This window comes from Eriocheir sinensis, chromosome 70 (genome assembly GCF_024679095.1).
Source record: "Eriocheir sinensis breed Jianghai 21 chromosome 70, ASM2467909v1, whole genome shotgun sequence".
Classification (NCBI taxonomy): domain Eukaryota; kingdom Metazoa; phylum Arthropoda; class Malacostraca; order Decapoda; family Varunidae; genus Eriocheir; species Eriocheir sinensis.
Window position 1 is genome coordinate 1,483,511 of NC_066578.1, and position 19,989 is coordinate 1,503,499.

The following is a 19,989-nucleotide window of genomic DNA, read 5'->3' on the forward strand; positions in this document are numbered from 1 at the left end:
ACCCTTTTCATTGAGTTTAGAGTATTTCCGACTTACAATTTGTCTCTTCTAGAAATATATCCCTATTCACGAAAAAAAAAAGTTTCTCTAAGTTAGGGAAGTTTCATTTCTACCCGACGCATTTATGCCCTGCATTTGCCAGTTTTGCCGTTTTTTCAACATTTTACAGTATTAATCAATGACTATTTTGACATGCCTGCGTGTTTTGACATTATTAGCACAGTGGATGCAGTATTTTCCATGTTAAAGGGTATATGTATCTTGGTTTCCTAGGTAGTTGAACTTGAAACATGATTTACAGAGTTAATAAATATTTTTTTTTAGCTCATTATTTTATTATCTTCACAAATATTTAAGTATCTGAGATGACTGTTCTGCACAAGACAACTATTATATATTATTCCTTGGTCCTGAGGGCGAGACTGTCCCTCCCTGAGTCCTCTCGTGTCCAACGTTAGGTAAAGGTAAACAGTCGGCCGCAGGGGTGCCATTACGGTGACGCAGTGCCGCTGTCTGGGCCACTGTTACTCCATAGTACAACAGGGAACACATACACCACCAGCCTCAGTGTGACAGTGTGGCGCAGCTCAGGCAGCGTGGGAGCCAGCAGAGGTCCGTGGAGGCAGAGCTACCGGCGCACCAGCCTCCCACCCCACAGGTACAGCCCGTCATTTTGGCAGATTTTTGGGGGTCTAGAGGCCACCATAGGTTCATTGCTGGGGGGTGGGGGGTGAGTGAAGCGAGCATGCGCAGGTGGGGGATTTTTCTTAATTAAACACTTTTAGGGTCATTGAAAACACGGGTTCTATAGCCATCACAAACCTTGAAAGCTGCGAACTCCTCAATGCTGCCTTCCACCAATTCTTCACGGAAGAGCCCACTGGAAACTTGCCCCACTGCCCCAGAGTACATCAAGGGGAAGGCATCTCCGAATGCGGCATCAGTCTCATGGCAATGCAACAAGCAATTAAGCAATTAAAAGGATCATCCTCACCAGGCCCCTTACCTTGACATCTTACCTAGACGGGTTCCACGAGAAGGGAACCCCACAAGTGCCAACACACCAGCAGAATGTATATTTGAGTAATTATTCTTAGCACTAAAACAATTAAGCCTCTGCTGGAAGGTGTGTTGATTGCACCCCAAATGATGATTATCAATGTAGTACTTACCTCATGTACGAAATATGGATGAGAAAACAGTCGAGTTGACGGTGGTGGTCCACGGACCACGGTTCAGCTGACGGCATTGGTAGAACACGGTGTTGCCGCTTTCTCTATGTGAAAAGCGTAAGCTTGAGCAATTGAATATTTCGCAGTTCTACTTTCACTTATAAATAAACAAAATGTGTACTTCTTATTCTTATAACATAATTCTCACTCATACGTTTCACTTTATAGAACATATTTTACGCTGTCAATAAACGTGACACCTTGCAGGATAACATCACCCTATTTCTTCACTTCTTCACTAAAGTTTTATAAACGTGTTTGTATCTGTAATTTTTTCTTCATATTCGGGTCAAGGTGGACTGAAATTCACATATTTTATGCCAGTAAAAGGGAAAGGTTCAAGGGGGGTCTGGAGGCACCTTGGAAATGCTACAGTCTTTCGACTTTAACTTGAGCCCTGTGGCTTGGCCCGGGGAACCCGCCATTGTTTACACATCTAGCAATGACCTGCGCATGGCGATCTATCTCAGTGTTAGTCTGTACATTATCTATTTATGGAATATACATATATGTATATATATATAGATATAGATATATATATATATATATATATATATATATATATATATATATATAATATAATATAATATAATATATATATATAGATAGATAGATAGATAGATATATATATATATATATATATATATATATATATATATATATATATATATATATATATATATATATATATATATATATATATATATATATATATATATATATATATATATATATATATATATATATATATATATATATATATATATATTCATAATATGATTGCATGGTGTTATGAATGGCTTGGAATTTGAGGGAACGAAAACAACTCCACACCATTCACCCTTCCGTCACCATGGAAGACTCAAGTAGGTCTCACTTTCGCGTCCTGCACAGCCAAGCAAAAGATATTATATATAACGTAAATAAGAGAGGGAGGGGGGGGGGGGTAGCGAGCTCCTCTGAGGAGAGTGATGTGGCAATAGCGCGGCTCAGGGGAGCCATGCCTAAAGGCTCAAGTTAGAGTCGATCGACTATAAGTTTTCCTTCGAGTTGTTGTTGGGAGACAAGCATACGGCCGATAGACTGCATGAACTTCAGGATACACCCTCATATTATTGACATTATAAGTGAAGTATACCAAAATGACAGTACGACCATTTTCCTTAACAGTGATCTAAGGACAAACCTTAATGTGACAAGCAGAATCAGACAAGGCTGCAATGGTTCAACATCACTGTTCTTACTAATAACATATTTAATCATTCTACACTTAAACCAAGCTCAAAGCGGCTTCAGAGATGAAAATCGAGTGTCATGTTTCCATATCATAAGCCATAGCTCACCTCATATACAAGCTAGCCAGTTTTGGTTGACACCATCATGCAGACTCAGCAGTGACTAGAATCAAGATGTATTGTAAAAACTCGACAAAACAAAAAAGAAAATGGTATTATGATGAGTTGAACTGTAAAGATGTTAAAAAAATGTTTATAACATGTTTTACTTATGCTCGCTATCTTCAACAGTTGTTCATTGACTGCTGAAATATATTATTACATTGCAAAGGAAAAGTAAACTATCATGCCATGTTGTAGGGTTCATCAGGGCTAACAAATGTTATTATACAATGTCATGTCTACAATGCATGGGTAAGCCAGGAAAACAACTTGAAGAGAACAACAACAACAACAAGATGGACAATGTTGATCGCTCGCGATGTCGAGAAGACTCGTGAACACGGTAGTGTGATCAGAATGCAGATAAAGCTCCACATATTGAAAATACAGTTATTTATAGCAACGTGTCACTCGCCGCAACCATCACGGCGGCGCAACCTCGGCGTGATGATTGGTGGTGGGTGGGTCATGCCTAGGTGGCACGGGGCAGCAGCAACACCGCAGGAACCTTCCAGGACGATCACGTTGCACTCCCCTTAAATAAATAACTCTGTATTTTCAATATGTAGAGCTTTATCTGCAATCTGATCACACTATCGTGTTCACGAGAGTTTTTCCTACGTAATGTAATAATATATTTCAGCAGTCAATGAACAACTGTTGAAGATAGCGAACATAAGTAAAACATGTTATAAACATTTTTTTTAACATCTTCACAGTTCAACTCATCGTAATACCATTTTCTTTTGTTTTGTTGAGTTTTTACAATACATCTTGATTCTACAGTCACTGCTGAGTCTGCATGATGGTGTCAACCCAAGCTGGCTATCTCGTATATGAGGTGAGCTATGGCATATATATAAACAATGTCTCACACTCGAGCATACAAGATAATTATGGTCTGACACAAGTGTCTGCGAGAGAGTGGTGCAGCCAATCAGCTGCAACCTTATCAACCTGCCTAGGCGCCAGCTGCAGGAATCTAGCTTATGTAAACCTGGTTTTATTTTATTTTATTTTTTATAGCACAGAGTGTGAAAGAGGCACGGAACATGATAGTCACCCTGACAGACTCGGCGGTAAAGATTCGTTTTAGTACCGTGCCAGTATTTCATTACCTGCCTTATGAAACATTACTAGCTCTTCATATATCTTTTCTACAAACGTTCAACAATTATGGAAACGCTTTCAAAATCCATTTCAAGGACTATTGTTGAAAATATGGGATAATATTCACGAAAGCGTAACCTCCTCTGGCGGTGGTGCCGCCGCTGCTGCAAAATAGCTCGCAGAGGGTTTAGGGTGGGGGAGCATACTTAGGGGCTGCTTTCACACACTTTGTTTGTTTTGATCGTTACAAATCGCGGCGATTGACGCTATAATTTTCCACGTGAAACTGTCCTATGGGGTAATGGCGGCTGCAGAGGAAGCGAGAGGTATTGAGAGTGTGTGGTAAGGTGCGGGGCTAGGCTAACCCCGCAGCCGCCACTACCCCATCGGCCAGTTTTACGTAGAAATACTATAGCGGCATTGGTAACGATCAAAACAAACAAAATGACTGTGAAAGTGGCCCTTAAACTACTCCAACCGAACTTTACGACCTGCTAACAGGGGGGGCTTCACCCCTCTCGACCCCCCATTCGAGCCAGGGGGGCTGGGCCCCCTTGGACCTTACCCCCCCCCACATGTATATGTGACTTATTTCTGCGAGGAGGTATTTCTCGCAACACCGGCTGCACCGTCGCCGCGGCGGCCGCCACAGGAGGCTGCACTTTTGTGAATATTATCCCCTATTTTGAATAATAAATAGTCCTTGAATTGGATTTTGAAAGCGTTTCCATGATTGTTGAACGTTTGTAGAAAAGATATATAAAGAGCTAGTGATGTTTGATAAGGTTAGTAATGAAATACTGGCACGGTACTAAAATGAATCTTAACAGACTCGGTAAACACTTGTGGCCTTGAAATCAACCAAGACAAAAGTTTTGTAATGGTCTACAACCACAACACAGAGTTAGACAACATACTGGGCATCAAAATTACAAACACGATTAAGTATCTAGGAATCACCATCACAAACAAGAAACGATACTTCAAAAACTTCAAACTGGACAAAATTAATGAAGCAAGGAAGCTTAGCAACATCACAGCAGCTGTAATAGCAAGAAGCACAAATAGACTCCTCATTGGCAAAACCTATTGGAAGCAAGTTGCACTACCAAAAACTCTCTATTGTCAAGGCATCCTCCCTTATACTACAAACAATGAACTAGACCACCTACAGAAAACAGAACAAAACTTATAGAACAATTTACGAGCCCCTAGATACACCCCAAACTTTTTAAAAAGGCATCATCATCATCTTCGATGAGAAATAGAGATGCAACGGCCAAACTTCTCTATGTAAGACACATTATGACCCACCCAAACAGTGACTTGCTGAGGCAGTGCTTATTGCAGAGGCTGGAAACAGGGAAAGACAAGTGGACCAAATCAGTAACTAAATACCTCCAAGAACTTAACATAAATATACACAGCCTAAGTAATATCACACAACAAAAGATAATAGCAACAATAAAAGAGAAAGACACACAAGAATGGAGGAATGATTTACTCACAAAAGACTCACTGGCACTTTACACAAGATATAAAAGTGACATTTAAGAAATAGACTTTTATGAAAATGATGATGCCACCACAACTCTGATATGCTGCCGAAGCAACACACTAGAAACAGACACACAAATGAAAACACACAGTGCACGCAGTGCAACACAAATGAAGAAGAAACCTTAGAACACTTCCTCTTACACTGCGAAGCCTATAGACACATCAGACAAAATTGACTTTTCTTACAAAGTACTAACACCACTTCCAATGAAGAAAAGCTCTCAAAATTCCTAGTTTCAACAGACACTCAAAATATCACAGATAAAAAGTAAATTTTACTTCAGATGTGGAGGAGAGCACAACAGTCATAAAGCCTCCTGGAGCAACCAAACCCACCTAAAGAAAAACTGCAATAGTTGTGATACAGTTAGCAACACTACAAGAATCAAGGCAACAACACATCACCGCTACAAAGGTGTACCCCAGACTTCATCGACTTCATTGACTTTGAGCCCTCCCTAGAAATTATGGCCTTAAGGTACGAAGGAGATTCAACTTCCAGGGCCTCAGGGATAGGGTCGGAAGGGTTAAGATTCATGTTAGGTCTTGCATGTTTGAAAAGAGAGAGGTAAGGATAATACTGACAAGAGGTATAGCCATCTCTTGTGAAGTTAATACTGACAATATGGATTCGTTTTAGGTCCCTGAATGCAGTGCAGTAAGAAATGACTTTCGTAAAGTAGAAGGGGGGTCATGGGGGGCAAATCCCCCCCGTTACGTTGGTTACGTTAGGTTGTTAGGTTAGATGAGTTTAAATTTATTTGGTACGGGGTTGGTCCAACAGAAATATGCAACACGGGACGGGACAAGTCGGCGACGGGGGTGGGTCCGCTATGTGGGCTGGTGGTAATGGGTGGGAGCGTGGCAGCAACGGGTGTACCTCAGGCATTGAAAAGTCAATAACTTTGTGACTTACACAGAAAAATACTATCCATAATAAAAAGCATCATGTTTTGTCCTTTTTTTTTTTTTTTTTTTTTTTTTTTTGTCCTATTGCACCAGTAGGCTTCTTCCTGGTGGGGCTTGATGGTCGGCCCAGCCCGTTCTGGTGCAGGTGAGTGTTTATAGTGGCGCCATCTTGCATTGGCTCATGCTGCCCTCCTGGAGCTCATCTTTAATCCTAGAATCTAGAGTCCGGCTTGATAGGTGGTCTTCTGGACAGCATGTGGGTAGTTTTTAAGCCACTCGGCGGCGGGTGAAAAATCCCAGCTTGGTGGCACCGGGCGGGGATTGAACTCGCGTCCTCCTGAATACGGCGCTGTCACTCTGTCGACTCAGCCACCGCCTCTCCAGTTAGTGTCTCAAAATTAGTAGGCTACCCTCTCCTCAGTAATTCCCAGAGGTAATTTTTCATGATTGAGAGAAGCAATCTAATCCGCACTGATCAAAACCCCTTGCACAAAATTATATGACTGCAGGTAAAATTAAATAAATTGATAAAATACTATAGTTAATATGTAAATAATGGTAGCCATCTCTCGTAAGGTTAATGCTGACATTGTGTTGTATTATATTTCTCTGAATGCAGTGCACTAACTAATAGCTTCTGGAAAACTTTAGAAACTTTGAAAAAATGGTATATAAAGTTTATGAGTGCAGTCCAGCACATTGTATTTTGGCAATGTGGGGGGAGGTCAGGTTAGTTTTGTTACAGTTGTTAAGTTTGTTTATGATAAGTATGTGTGATATGCTTCATGCTGTGCTGTTGTTGTCAATGGTGGTGGAGGAGGCTATGCTTATCTCCATATTCCCCAATACTGTGAGCATCTCTGAATTGACTTTCCATCCGCTATTGTTTCCTGTCTGTTGATATCTTTTCGGCCCTTGATTTCTGAGTAGATTTATTTATAGCGACCAGATTACTTTATAGTCACATAAGGTTACACTCAACTCACTCCAGTGGCTGACCCTGTCATACTATGTATTCTTCTTTCACTTAAGGTTGGTTTTATTTATGAGACGATATTTTGTCTCTTACTAAACTAACTGCTCTTTGGTTGTCATATATGCACACTTGTACCCCCTTGTCCGTGGGGTTAGGAAATGAACCACTGCAAATAGAAAATTTCCTCAAATGTTTGGCGTACTCCCACAAGAAAGCCTCTTGACCTGCAAAAACGCTGAGAGTAATTTTATGTATAGATTATACCTAATAAAGTATTTTGTTAAATGAAGGCATCATAAAATATTATAAATAGCGTCATTCATCAGCTCACTTTGCTCTTGGCTACTCGCCATGAACTCTTCATAGTAGTAGTAGCAGTAGTAGTAGTAGTAGTAGTAGTACAGCATTATTATTATTACTATTACTATTGATATCATTATTACCATTATTATTATTCTTTTTGTTTGTTTCAGCTATAGTGATGGGGAATAGCATTTCTGCCGCCCAAAACACAGCCAGTGCCCTCACTGGCGGGGGAGGGGGAGCTGCCCATGTCATCTCTGAGTTCCCTTCACCCCAGCTTTCTGTGGACACCTCAGGCCAGCCTCCAGCAGAGTGTCCAATGCACAGAGTCCCAGCAGCTCCGCCCTCCGAATGCCCCATGCATAATAAAGATGTGGCTGCTTCCTCTGCCTCCCCTTCAGAATGTCCCATGGACAAATCTTACCAACAGCAGGTGTAGTATTTTTTTTCCTTTTTCAAACAATGTAAAGTATCCATATAGCAAAGGCAAAGCCATAATGCATTTTGGAAGCTATAAACTCTAGAACAATATTCTTTGGAGGGATGTTCCATCAATATTATTTTTATTTGCAGCTGTTTTCATAGTGAACCAGCTACTTGATGTGTGTGTGTGACTGTTCCCTTCCCTTAAATATGTGACATGTCTGGTAAAGCTATTTTTTTGACCAAGCATATCTGATTTGTCCTCAGGAAGGCCTGTGAGTTATTGTATTGTGTGATGGGAATGTAAAATATGTATATATAAAAGTAGGAAGAATTGTAGGATTGAGTGTCTGTAGTAAATGAAAAAGGTGACCTGTTGATGTTTATGTTCAGTGTGCTCAAGCTGTCAAGTTATTGAATTCATCTCTGCCTGCTCATATAATAAAAATATTCAGTCAATCATGTACTGCCATGCTGCAATTAAAGAGTAACTATACCTGACAGGGAGCCACAAAGACCACATGTTTTCACTGGTTGGTCTCTTCTCCAGAGCCTCCCATCTGAGTGCCCCATGAGTGGGGGTGCAGGGAAGGGCCCCGCCCACCAGGCAGGACTCCACTATGGCACAGACCATGCTGGAAAGTTTGTGGACATCAACCCGTTGAACCAAGAGGCATTCCCTAACCAGAAGCCATCTCCTGACCAGCCCTTCGCCCTGCCCACTGAGAGACAGGTGAGCCCAGTGGCTCCATTTTAATCTTGGCTTTACGTCTATGAACTAGTGACAGCTTTTTGTTTAAACAGTCATTTATTTCTTTGCTTGCTCTACAGTTTTATGTATTTAGTTTCTTTCCTTTATGTGGTGGAAAGTCTAATATGATTTGTTTTCCTTTTTTATTCACATGACTTAGATGTATATACACCTTTGACTTTAATATACCATATCCTAAAGTTTCATGGTATGATTAGTTTTTAGAATAGAAATATAGTTTGTACAGTATATTCAATAGATGCCATTGCCATTTATCTCAAACTTCTTAATTGTTTTGCAACCAAGTGCCTTGAAAAGCAGTCTGTATACTGTGGATGTAAGTAGACTTTTTATAGTTATATATTTTAGCTACAGCAATTTGTGTGAGAAAAATGTCCAATTTCCATTTGAAAAATATTTATATGCCTGTTCATGTGCATCTTTTTTGTAAATATCTCAAGACCACTCATGAGCAATTAATTCAGTAGTCTTCACCTTTTCTTCACATGCTGTCATGTCCTGGTATACCTTCACATGGCTCTCACATCTTGAGGGAAAACAGTAGAGGGATTTAGCATGGTGGTTTAGAGATATGACCAGTTTTTTCTGAGTGGTGTGCTTCATGGCGTTGGTACACACGTTGTAGTATACTGTTAACCCCTTCAACACGAGGACACATGTACTGCGTCCTTATGCGTCTCTGCACCATATCCAAGGACGCGCATACTGCATCCTGGTGCGCTTAAGCCAGTATACGAGTTATTTTATCTCTATATTTATGCTTACATCTCTAAATTATCAATTGATTTATGTTTCTTTATGTGCACCATTTAATTTTGCATGTTTTCATATATAATACATGATGATTATGTTGAGTTTATGGCTGAAAACTTGTTATATTCAATAGCGACATTTGAAATTTGGCGCACGCGGCGATCCCAGATATGGCGTGGGGCGCTGTTTTGGCCCACCCGTAGTGAAGGAATTAAAGGAAGGTGATGCCTGTTACTTAGGAGGTGACATTAATTTTTTCCCAATCCATATAATTTTTGTTATAAGAACCTTAGTACCTAAAACGTCACAGATCACTGAGTTTCAGTGAGGTACACTCATTAGTTTAGGAGAAAAAATATAATAAGCACTGTAAATGGCAAAAAATGGCATCGGTATTATTTAAAATTTCTCAATTTTTTTTAATTAATTATTTTGAAAACCAGTCTGCATAGTATACATACATATAGCTCTCTTTTCCCCAAAATAGATTTTTGATAAAACAATTCATATAAGAATAAGACTAAAAACATTTTTGGTGAAATTTTTAAAATTTTTTGCCTGAAAAAAGTAGAGGTATATGAACAATTTTTTTTTTAAATCTGCCTTTGACAAAAAAAAAAAAAGAAGAAAAAAAGTCCTTTCTTTCCTCTTTCCAAAGATACCTTTCCATCTGCATTACCTTGAAAAGCAACAGAGAAATATTGCTTTTAAGTGCAGAAAACTTCAGTTTCGAGACATGAGCTGTTTTCTTCCAAGAAGTGTGTATTGTGCTTGTTGGCTCTTTGTGATTTTTAAAATGCTGAGTTGCTTCAGTGATGATTTGTGGTGACTGAGATGGCTGGTGCAATGTTGAGAGAAGTGGCTTGGGTGGTGGATGTGTAAGGTGCAAGGCAGAATGGAGAGGCGAGTGCGAGTGAGGTGATAATGCCCTGCAGGATGGTGACATATGGTGCGCCCCCTTTGACTCATCATCATGGCTCATTTACTTCTCTCTTATCTTCTTTGCTGCTTCTTGCAGCACAAGCATCTTCTCTGAATTTCAACCCATTGATTTCAAGATTTTGGCAGGGCAGAAAAAGCCAAGAAAATGTGAGTGGATGGTGGACAGCTAAACAGATATCCACCTCCTGTGACATCTCAGGAGACACTGACTCACTGACGATTGAGGCTCAACCTGTCACTCTCTGAGCAGTGTTACCATATGAACGTCTATAAAAATGCTAAAAATACCAAAAGTAAGTGAAAAAAAATCCAAAAATCATGTTTCTAAAACACACGTGACCTAGCACCCTTCAAATGTCTGTAAACAAAGGCTATTTAAGTATATAAGGAATAACGGTATCAGCATACCATTTTCATAGAATACACCTGACATCTCAAGGGTAACAAAAGTGTTAATAACTGGAAATCAAGTTTTGGGTCAAAAGATGATGTTGCCTATCCTTAAACCTACCGGGATAAAAAGCCATACAAGTTGAACCAATGTTTATCATCTTATTCAGGCCTGATTGGCATCTGGTCCTCTCCTGTATTCAGGATGTTAGCCACTCACAGGGATCAGCAAGTGCCACCCTCCCCTTGGCTGCCAGGTTTCTTGAGATCTTTCTACCTGGCAGTGTTTATTTTCTTCTCTTGGCTGTGTCTTCTTTGATGTGGAAATATTACAAATTTCATGGTCTGTTTTTTTGAGAGGGCAGAAAAGCATACCACCAAGTTTCCAAAGCCAGGGTTAGAGCATGAAGCATGGCCGAGTGTAAGGTCTGGTTGGGAGAAGAGAAGATGGAGGAAATAACTGAGTTTTAAGTACTTAGGGACAGTTCTATGTAAGCATGGAAACATGGAGGAAAAGGTGAGGGAGAGAGCAGTGAAAGGCAAGCAGGTGAGAGGTGCTTTGGAGAGTTGTGAAAGTAAGTGTGAGCACGGGGGTAAAGAGGGGTATAAGAATTAGTATTATCCTCCCAACATTGATGTGCACATCAGAGACATGGAAGTGTAATGTTAGGGTGATTGAAAACCTTCAAAAAGATGCGGAAGTAAAGCTATAGGACAGCAGTTCAGAGGGCTACAGCAATTACTCTCCTGAAGCACAGGTTGTACATACACAAATTTTCATTCGGAAGGAAAGGTAGATGTTAAGAAGCAGTGGCAAATTTGTTATACCAGGCAGGGTGTCAGCACTGAAGGACAGTTTTCAGGGACAATACAAGACTATGGGTCCACAAGCCTTCGGAGGATAGAATACATTATTATTAAGAATTTGAATATCAGACATAGAATAAAGTTAAGATACTCTACCATCCACAGGTGTCATCAATTCCCAAGGCTGATGCAGAAGGAGAAAACTGGGTGTACCCATCACCACAGATGTTCTGGAATGCAATGCTGAGAAAGGGCTGGCGCTGGAAGGACGATGAGTTATCCCAGCGTGACATGGACCACATCATCCGCATCCACAACATTAACAATGAGCTGGCCTGGCAGGAGGTGCGTGGTGCCAGATAGACAACAACATTAATTGATCTTTCCCTCGTGTGTGTTGGGACTAATAGCAGGATATCGGAACTCAGCCACTCACAGCTTCAAGTTAGCTAAAGAGGATCGATTAAATTATACTAATATTGTTAATGTTGAAGAAGAAATTTTATATTACCTGACATGTTGTACTGGATATTTTTATAAGCAGAAATTTGAATATAACTAAGACCAACCTCTTCTTCATGGTATTCTCTCTCTCTCTGTCTCTCTGCTCTCTCTCTCTCTCTCTCTCTCTCTCTCTCTCTCTCTCTCTCTCTGTCTCTCTCTCTCTCTCTCTCTCTCTCTCTCTCTCTCTCTCTCTCTCTCTCTCTCTCTCTCTCTCTCTCTCTCTCTCTCTCTCTCTCTCTCTCTCTCTCTCTCTCTCTCTCTCTCTCTCTCTCTCTCTCTCTCTCTGTCTCTCTCTCTCTCTCTCTCTCTCTCTCTCTCTCTCTCTCTCAGTTAAAATGAGGAAATTGATGTCCACTTATCCTGTGTATGATCAACAGACCATGCTACTAATCAGTTACTTGTCTTTCCTTAGGTGCTGCGTTGGGAGTCTCTGCACAAACATGAGTGTGGCCAACCAAGGCTGAAGCGCTTTGGGGGCAAGGCTTCAGATTATTCCCCTCGAGCAAGAGTGAGAGGTTGGCTGGGGTAAGGATATGAGCGAGACAGGGAACAGCAATCCTTCTTTGTTTGTATATTCATGTTTAATTTTGCTTTACATATTGAAGTTTTATTTCCCTGTCTATTCATCTGTATATATTAGTGTGATGAAACTTCTTTGGAAAGGGTAGCCATGGCAGATGTCTCCTTTTCTCCATGTTTTTACAATCCTGGTATACCCACACCCCATCTTCCACATCTCTCCATGTATTCAGCAATCATATCTGTCCACCTTACTGGTAGTTTCTCTGCTACCTCCCACCCTATTTTACTCCCATATACCCTTTTTATAAATTGCTGATTTGTATCATAACATGTCCAAACCACCTCAATTTATCATACTTAACCACTCCATCACTTTACACTGGGACCTTTTGCTCTCATATCCATGTTACATGTCACATCACTCTCAATATGAAAAATGTTATGGAATGTTCCAATCTCATGCTCAAGACCGGTGACACAAGCTGCCTTGCCTCACCATGAGATAGGCACTGTACCTGGCGACCATGGTTGATTGATGATTAAGAAATATCCTGTTGAAGATTTTTTCAAAAGCTTTAGAAAGACAAGAAAGTAAAACTGTGGAATGGTAATTTTAGAGGTTAGAGCATTGTTCAAAGACACGTGTATGTAAGCGTACCTCCAGGAGAAAGGAAACTAGAAGAGGCTAAAGAGTTTGACCAGGCAGGGTATCAGTGCAAGAGGACAGTTTTTAACCCGTGGGCTTCGGCTATGGAAAAGCTGAGAAGTGGCCGAGAAACGACAAAATTACACTGCATTTTGAGACTAAGAAAAGAGCATGGAACGTTCATCAGAGTACTCCTCTCATAACCATAAAGTCGTTAAAAACATTTGCTTTTACTCAAACGCCATTCTTTTTTGGGTGGTGTTTGTTACAAAATAAAAAGTCGTGACGCGTGGCATCGAGCCGAGAGTCGCTTGTTGTTTACTATAGAGAATTTGACAAGTGATTACTGTATGGATAGCTGATTCAGTATGCCATGACCTTACAGCACCACCCATGACAAAGAAGCCCACCTCAAGATCACTCACCCACCACAACAACCCAGGGCATTCATGGTGGGTTGCACTATGCCACCACTGCCTACAATTAGCTCGATTTACATGTTTTATGGTGAGCCTTTTTTAGGGTCCACCGTACCACAGCCACAACTCGTGAAAGCCCCGAAAAGGGTCTGCCAACGTTCTCGGGTTAAAGACGATATGAGGAACTACGGTCTTCTCATGGTTCAGGTCATAAAGGGTATAGAAAATATCATCATTCATAACTTTTATATCAGGCATAAGAAAGATTAGTTATTATAATAAGCATAACAAGTCTACCAATTCATATGTCAAAGAAAACATGAACCCAATATATTGACTTTGTTCCCCTCCAGGTATGAATTGCCGTTTGACCGCCACGACTGGATTGTGGACCGCTGCGGGAAAGAAGTACGTTACATCATCGATTACTATGATGGGGGCCCAGTCAACCCTGACAACCACCAGTTTGCCATTCTAGATGTACGGCCAGCCATGGACTCCTTTGAAAATGTATGGGATCGCATGGTGGTCGCCTGGTGGAGGTGGACCCGTAGTCCAGAGAGTGCAGAGTAAGCTTATGACACCACTCTTCTCATACCCTTTTAAGAGCTCCTCCTCCCCCAAGCCATTTACCCTATTTTCATGTTACTTGTTCTGTTTTACCTATTGCTAATTGTGATAATTGGCTTAGACAGTCTACTACAAGAAACGTTGCTCCCTTGTCACAGGAAGGTAGAGGCAGTGCTTGGGTGACTCAAGGGAGGAGGAGGTATAATGAAACTCAGTAATGTTGACATGCAGGTGGGTGACTGAACAATGTAATGGTGAACTCATGTTTTTATTGAGTATTTTGCTGACTCAGAACAGCTACAGGCCAGTGGTGATAGCATTGTGAACAGCAGCAGTAGTAAAAAGATCAACAGGTTAATTAACCTCCAATAAAGCTTGTATTTGATCATCTGGGAAGTAACAGCAAATAGGGCCTTCAAAGAGTGCTTGAGTGATTAAAGGAGGAGGTATAGTGAGACTTCTAGTAGTGTTGATGTAGTAGGTGGGTGAGTGGGCAGGGAAAGAATGAATACAAATCTTGAATTCATATTTCACTGACTCAAAACAGCATCAGCCCGGTGATGGTTGGATTGTCAGTTTGCAGAAGTATCTACCGTTTTAGTAACTTTGCATCTTGTCATTAAAGAAATAGACTATTTAACTGTGTGTCATGGCAGTATATGTCTTGAACAACTTTGCTAAGCCATTACAATAGTCTCCACTCCTGATCTACAAGGCACATGGTGCTCGTAGTATTACCTACCCTCATGTAGACTTACTGCTGCTGTAATGTAGGGCTGAACTGACCAACCAACAAGTCAGCTGGTCTAATCACAATGAGTTTCTTCAATGTTTATGTGTGTAAATATGATGTACAAAGGTAATTATACTAAACCATAATACCACTGCTACCTGAAGGTCTTATTATTTACAGTATCCACATATTCATAGAATCTTTAATCCTTTAAATACCACTTTGTCAGTGGCTATAGCAGAGTAGAAAAATCTTTGCATGATTGAAAATTGTATTTTTTCCATGCATATTGTTTCATCAGGGAGGTAAATTTAGTGTCTGCAGAGAGGACTCTACAGGTAGTCTGGAAAATAGAGAAAAGGTGCTTCATGAGTGATAGTAACCATCTCATCAAGCAATATATAAGTTTGAGTGAAGAAAAGTTTCACCACAAATGTGTATGTACTTGTGAGTGGGGCTCAGCATGGTCTGGTCACTAACATGCTTGAGGGCTAAGATACTGAAACTACTCAGCCATTCACCTAAGATATAAAGAATTTTGACACAAGATTAAAGTACAAGAAAAATATAACCTAAAAAATATCCAAAAAATAACATTTTATGTAAACCTCGCTTCCCATTTAGGACCCTTTGATACGCATGGATCAGTTTTTCTTATATGAAATTGTGTGTGACTTTATATTTCCAGATTTTTAAGCCATCCAGTCATGATATATAAACACACACAGACACATGCACACGTATGCACACTGTAGTGTAATGGTTAGCAGGTTTACCTCACAACTGAGTTCCTGAGTTTGATTCCTGGCCAGAGTGGAGACAGATGGACAGTCTCCTTTAACCTGTGCTCTCTGTCCACCCAGCTGTGAATGGATAGTAGGGGTCAGTCAGATCAGTCAGTCACAACTAGGTGAATGCACATTACTTTTTTACTTTTGTTAGACAGCATGTGGGTCTCTCTATGCTCATATAACTGCTCTTTAGTATGTATTGCATATTTGAAGTCATGCTTGCAACTTTGCAATTTCTACAACTACTGCATGGTGTTGCACAACAAAAGATAAACTTACATGGCTGAAAAGTAATCAGCTGCCTGTGGAACTTGGACTTGGGATACTGCTTGTGCTGAATATAAGGATGTCCTGTCATGTTCAGTGTGCCTTCTGCATTTTCATTTTTTTTCTTTTGTCTGTCACAAAGCTGAACACGTTACTGCAGAGCTGTGTGTGTTCTGGTCTGAGTGAAGAGAGGGAGTGTACCCCACCCCGTCTGTAGGGTGACCTGCAGTTTCTTCCTCTTTTTGCAAGTTTTGCGTAGAGTGGAATGAAAAAGGAATAAATTCAAACATTACCAAATGATTAGAAATTAATAATTGGTATACAGTTGATCTTATTTGAAGCTTCCCAATCTGAAATATAATTAGCCCCATGTGTCTAATAATAATAATAATAATAATAAACGGTTTATTAAATGATAGCAGAAAATATACACGTTACAAATACACTTTTGAAATATAAATAAAAGAAAAAAGAAAAAAGGAAAATGTACAATATGAAAGGGATATGGGGTCGGGTGGTGGGGGGGAGGTGAGGTGGTGGAATGCAGTGCGCTGGTGCGGTAGGAGGCGGTGTGGTTTTTCGGATGACGGGACAGGTGTAAGCCCAAGGTCAACCCCAGGTCAAAAAGGGTCAGGGGTGCAGGTAGAGACGGTGTCGGCCGTCACTCAGCTTATGGGCTTAGCGATGACCTGCTATTCTATCCAGCCGGTGTGACAAGATAGGAAGAGGTAGACCGCGCGGCAGTAGGCGTGGGAACATCTATATAGTCTGCACTGCCTTGTATGTTGAGCGTTGTGCTGATTGCCCCAACCATGAGTCCACCTGAGTGACGGGCCTCAACACTGCACTGCACCTGAACCGAATTCTCCCAGCACCATGATGGTCGGGCTGGTGTACCTGGGGGCACCTGGGGCGTCGGTTGGATGGTAAGGCCGCGTCAACGTCACACCGGCCATTTCTACTCTTCAGTGTCTTCACGGCGCCACAAACGCACTGCATTCACTGTCTGTCACCATGATGTCATAAAAGTATCTTACGGTGTTGGGTTTTGATGAAAAGGGAGAGGGGGATGGAGGGGAAGGGGGGAGGCCAATAGGCTGGCCCCTGGCTGCTCCTTTCGGAGTGCCGTGACACACGTCTGACCTCGGTCAGGTCTGGGCCACTGTTGTGGTGGTGCCTGAGTGATCAGCATTCTGCCACATGTCCTGGAGGACTCAGGTTCAAATCCCACCCACTTCTGTAAGCAGACAATTTTCAATCATTGCGAGTGGTCCAAGACTGCCCACGTGCTGTCCTGAAGACCACCTATCATGGGCGTCCGCAGGGGGGGGGGGGGGCCCCCCCTTAAAAAAAAAAAAAATTGAAAAATAAAAAAAAAACAAAATGAATAAAAAAACACATACATTTTCTCACATTTTCATTCAGTAGATTAAGATTACTACTCTAAAACAAAAATAAATTTGTTGCATTGTTTACCATGCCTGAATCATCTCCCAGTCTGATTGTTGATTTGAGTTGTAGAGTTAGATCTAATTGATAGAATAATGTAGTTGTTGCAAAAAATATTTTTCTCAATTTTTTTTTTTTCTTTCTTCACTTTTAGAAAAATGTATGTACTGTCCTATGCCTCTGTCAAATGAAAAGTGCCTTCTGAGCAAAATCTTTCCTTGAAGAGCAATTTTTTTCCAGAGGGAGGGACACCTCCCCTCAGACCCCCCCCAGGACAGCAATCTTCAGGTCAGGAACACATTGCCCCCCCCCATTTTTTTTTTTCCATGGGCCACCTATCAACCCGGACTGTAGATAAACTCTAAAGAGCATCAAAGATGAGCGCTGTGGGGCAGCATGAACCAAGCTGGATGGCACCTCTATAAAACACTTTCCTGTGCCATTATGGGCTGGGGCCAACCACCAGGCCTCACTAAGAAAGTCTACTGGTGCTATAGTCTGAGTTAAAAAAAAAAGCTCTAGCTGGAGAGAGAGAGAGAGAGAGAGAGAGATTTACATAGATATTCAGACCACACAAACCCTGTGGTGTGGACTAGATGGTCAGTCCTTAAACCTTTGTGAGATTTCAGCATCAATTGGCCACCAAGACTGCATTTTTACCTTACTGAATATTAAGGGAAGGAGGTGGTGGTTGTGTTTGCTTTAAATGAGTCAGCTGTGTTGCACTGGACTGCTAAAGATGGAATTTTTTTCCATTCTTGCACTATAACTTTGGTGAAGAGGAATTTGGTTCAGTCCAAATTAATTTGTTTAAACTTAAGTTTTGTGCCACTGTCATTGATCATTGATATTTGGATTTGTGCACATTCATAAGAAACATTTGATCAGTTTTCCTCGGAGCCAATGTTTCTCAAGAGAAAACATGTTGAGAGATAAAAGCCTGTCCTTGTAAGGCTTGTTGTGCAAGAAGATCATCTTTGTTGCTCTTATGTTGACCATCTTCTAGTTTAGCAATGTCCATATGATGGGGAGACCAAAACTTACCACATAATCCAAGTGGGGTCTGACTAAGCTATTGGTAGTATTACATTTATATTCATGAATGAAAAGTTAATTAAACTAAAGATGAATTTATAAAGGCCAACTTGCTTTTCACTTTATATACTGCATCAATGCACAGCTGTGAGAATTTGAGGTTTCATGAAATTTTTAAACCAATGCCCGCAACACTTGCTTGTGAGTTGCACACCACACATTTTATAATCATACTTTTTTTTTCTACTTGAACCTGGCACTTACCTTTATTAAGGAGAGAGTTTGTCATGAAACATGAAAAAAAAGAAAAAAATATATATATATATATATATACATATATATATATATATATATATATATATATATATATATATATATATATATATATATATATATATATATATATGAAATTAAGTTTTATGTTCTGGGACCACCGTCTTGTCAAAATGCATCTAATGAAGGATTTTTCTTTGTTGTCTTGTAAATCCAAATGTCAATACTTAGTGGTTGATTCAGTACCCTCTGGGTGGGTGTGGCACGCCGGCAGTAGTGCATTTGGTGTGAGTGAATATTGTGCGTTATTTTCAATATGATAAGAAAAACACCTTCCAATACATTTCTGTGTATCTGGTAATCATCCTGGCACGTTTGTGTGTCTCACCCACTTGGCTTTGAATGTGCTAAGTGCACTGAAGTGTCATTTGCTAAAAAAGATGTTTGGGAGCAATAATATATAAAAAAAGGCTTGGAACTCAGAGAGGAACAAAGGCTAACACCAAGCAACCCCCAAAAGAAAAAGGAAGAAGATGCAAGTACCGGCAAAGAAAGGAGTTTCTAATTAAACCTGATAACAGTTATGGGCGTGGCTTGTCCTAGTATGCCCGTGCCTCTCAGAAGATGTTGCCAGGGTCCAGATCATTTTGTACATGCTTTGGTGCATGGTTTATGAATCCCAAACAATCATATAATAACACGTTTGCAACATTGTAACTTAACTTACTTGTGATATGAGCAGAAAATGGAAAGAATGCTTAATATCATTTTTCTCAAAAGTACATATAAAAACTATGAAATGCATCTACTCGTACATTTTTTTGCATGATTGAAATACTAAGGATTCAAGAATTGAACTCTGAACTAAAGAGTTCTGTTGAAAACTTTACAAGGTCATATTTTTGCAGAGTGTGAAAAAAAGGTGTTGGACTACTACTTGATTTTTTCAAAACTTTTGTGCAAGTAAAGGAAAGCCATTGAAAAAAAAGAACAAGGAAGTTTATCAAGAAATTAATAAAGTATCATATCGGCAAGGAAAAACAAAATGAGAACACAATGGAGCAGATAAAAAAAAAAAAATCAAATTGCAAAGAAATGAAAAAAAAAAAATGAAAGTAAAACTGTCTGATCAACAAAATTTTGAAATGACAGTTTGCGGGTACTGTTCTGCATAACATGTGAACCAAGACCAGAGAGGTAAATGAA

At 40.3% G+C, this 19,989-nt stretch overlaps 1 protein-coding gene and 1 long non-coding RNA gene across 3 annotated transcripts; one reads left to right on the forward strand and one right to left on the reverse strand.

Moving 5' to 3' along the window:
- The first annotated feature begins 428 nt into the window (after positions 1–428).
- LOC126988703 (holocytochrome c-type synthase-like) lies at positions 429–15,125 on the forward strand. 2 transcript variants are annotated; one of them, XM_050847061.1, is made up of 7 exons: positions 429–658; positions 5,584–5,777; positions 7,658–7,920; positions 8,461–8,643; positions 11,740–11,919; positions 12,491–12,603; positions 14,019–15,125. In XM_050847061.1, exons 3-7 carry the CDS (start codon positions 7,666–7,668, stop codon positions 14,236–14,238), a joined length of 951 nt encoding a protein of 316 aa, XP_050703018.1. In that variant the 5' UTR covers positions 429–658; positions 5,584–5,777; positions 7,658–7,665; the 3' UTR covers positions 14,239–15,125. The 2 variants fall into 2 exon arrangements, with proteins under 2 accessions (XP_050703018.1, XP_050703017.1); XM_050847060.1 differs by lacking the exon at positions 5,584–5,777.
- LOC126988705 (uncharacterized) lies at positions 14,329–18,809 on the reverse strand. Its single transcript, XR_007742474.1, has 2 exons — positions 17,811–18,809; positions 14,329–17,331 (listed from the first exon to the last, which is right to left on the reverse strand). It is a non-coding gene; the product is annotated as an uncharacterized LOC126988705 (long non-coding RNA).
- Between the last annotated feature and the right edge of the window lie 1,180 nt (positions 18,810–19,989).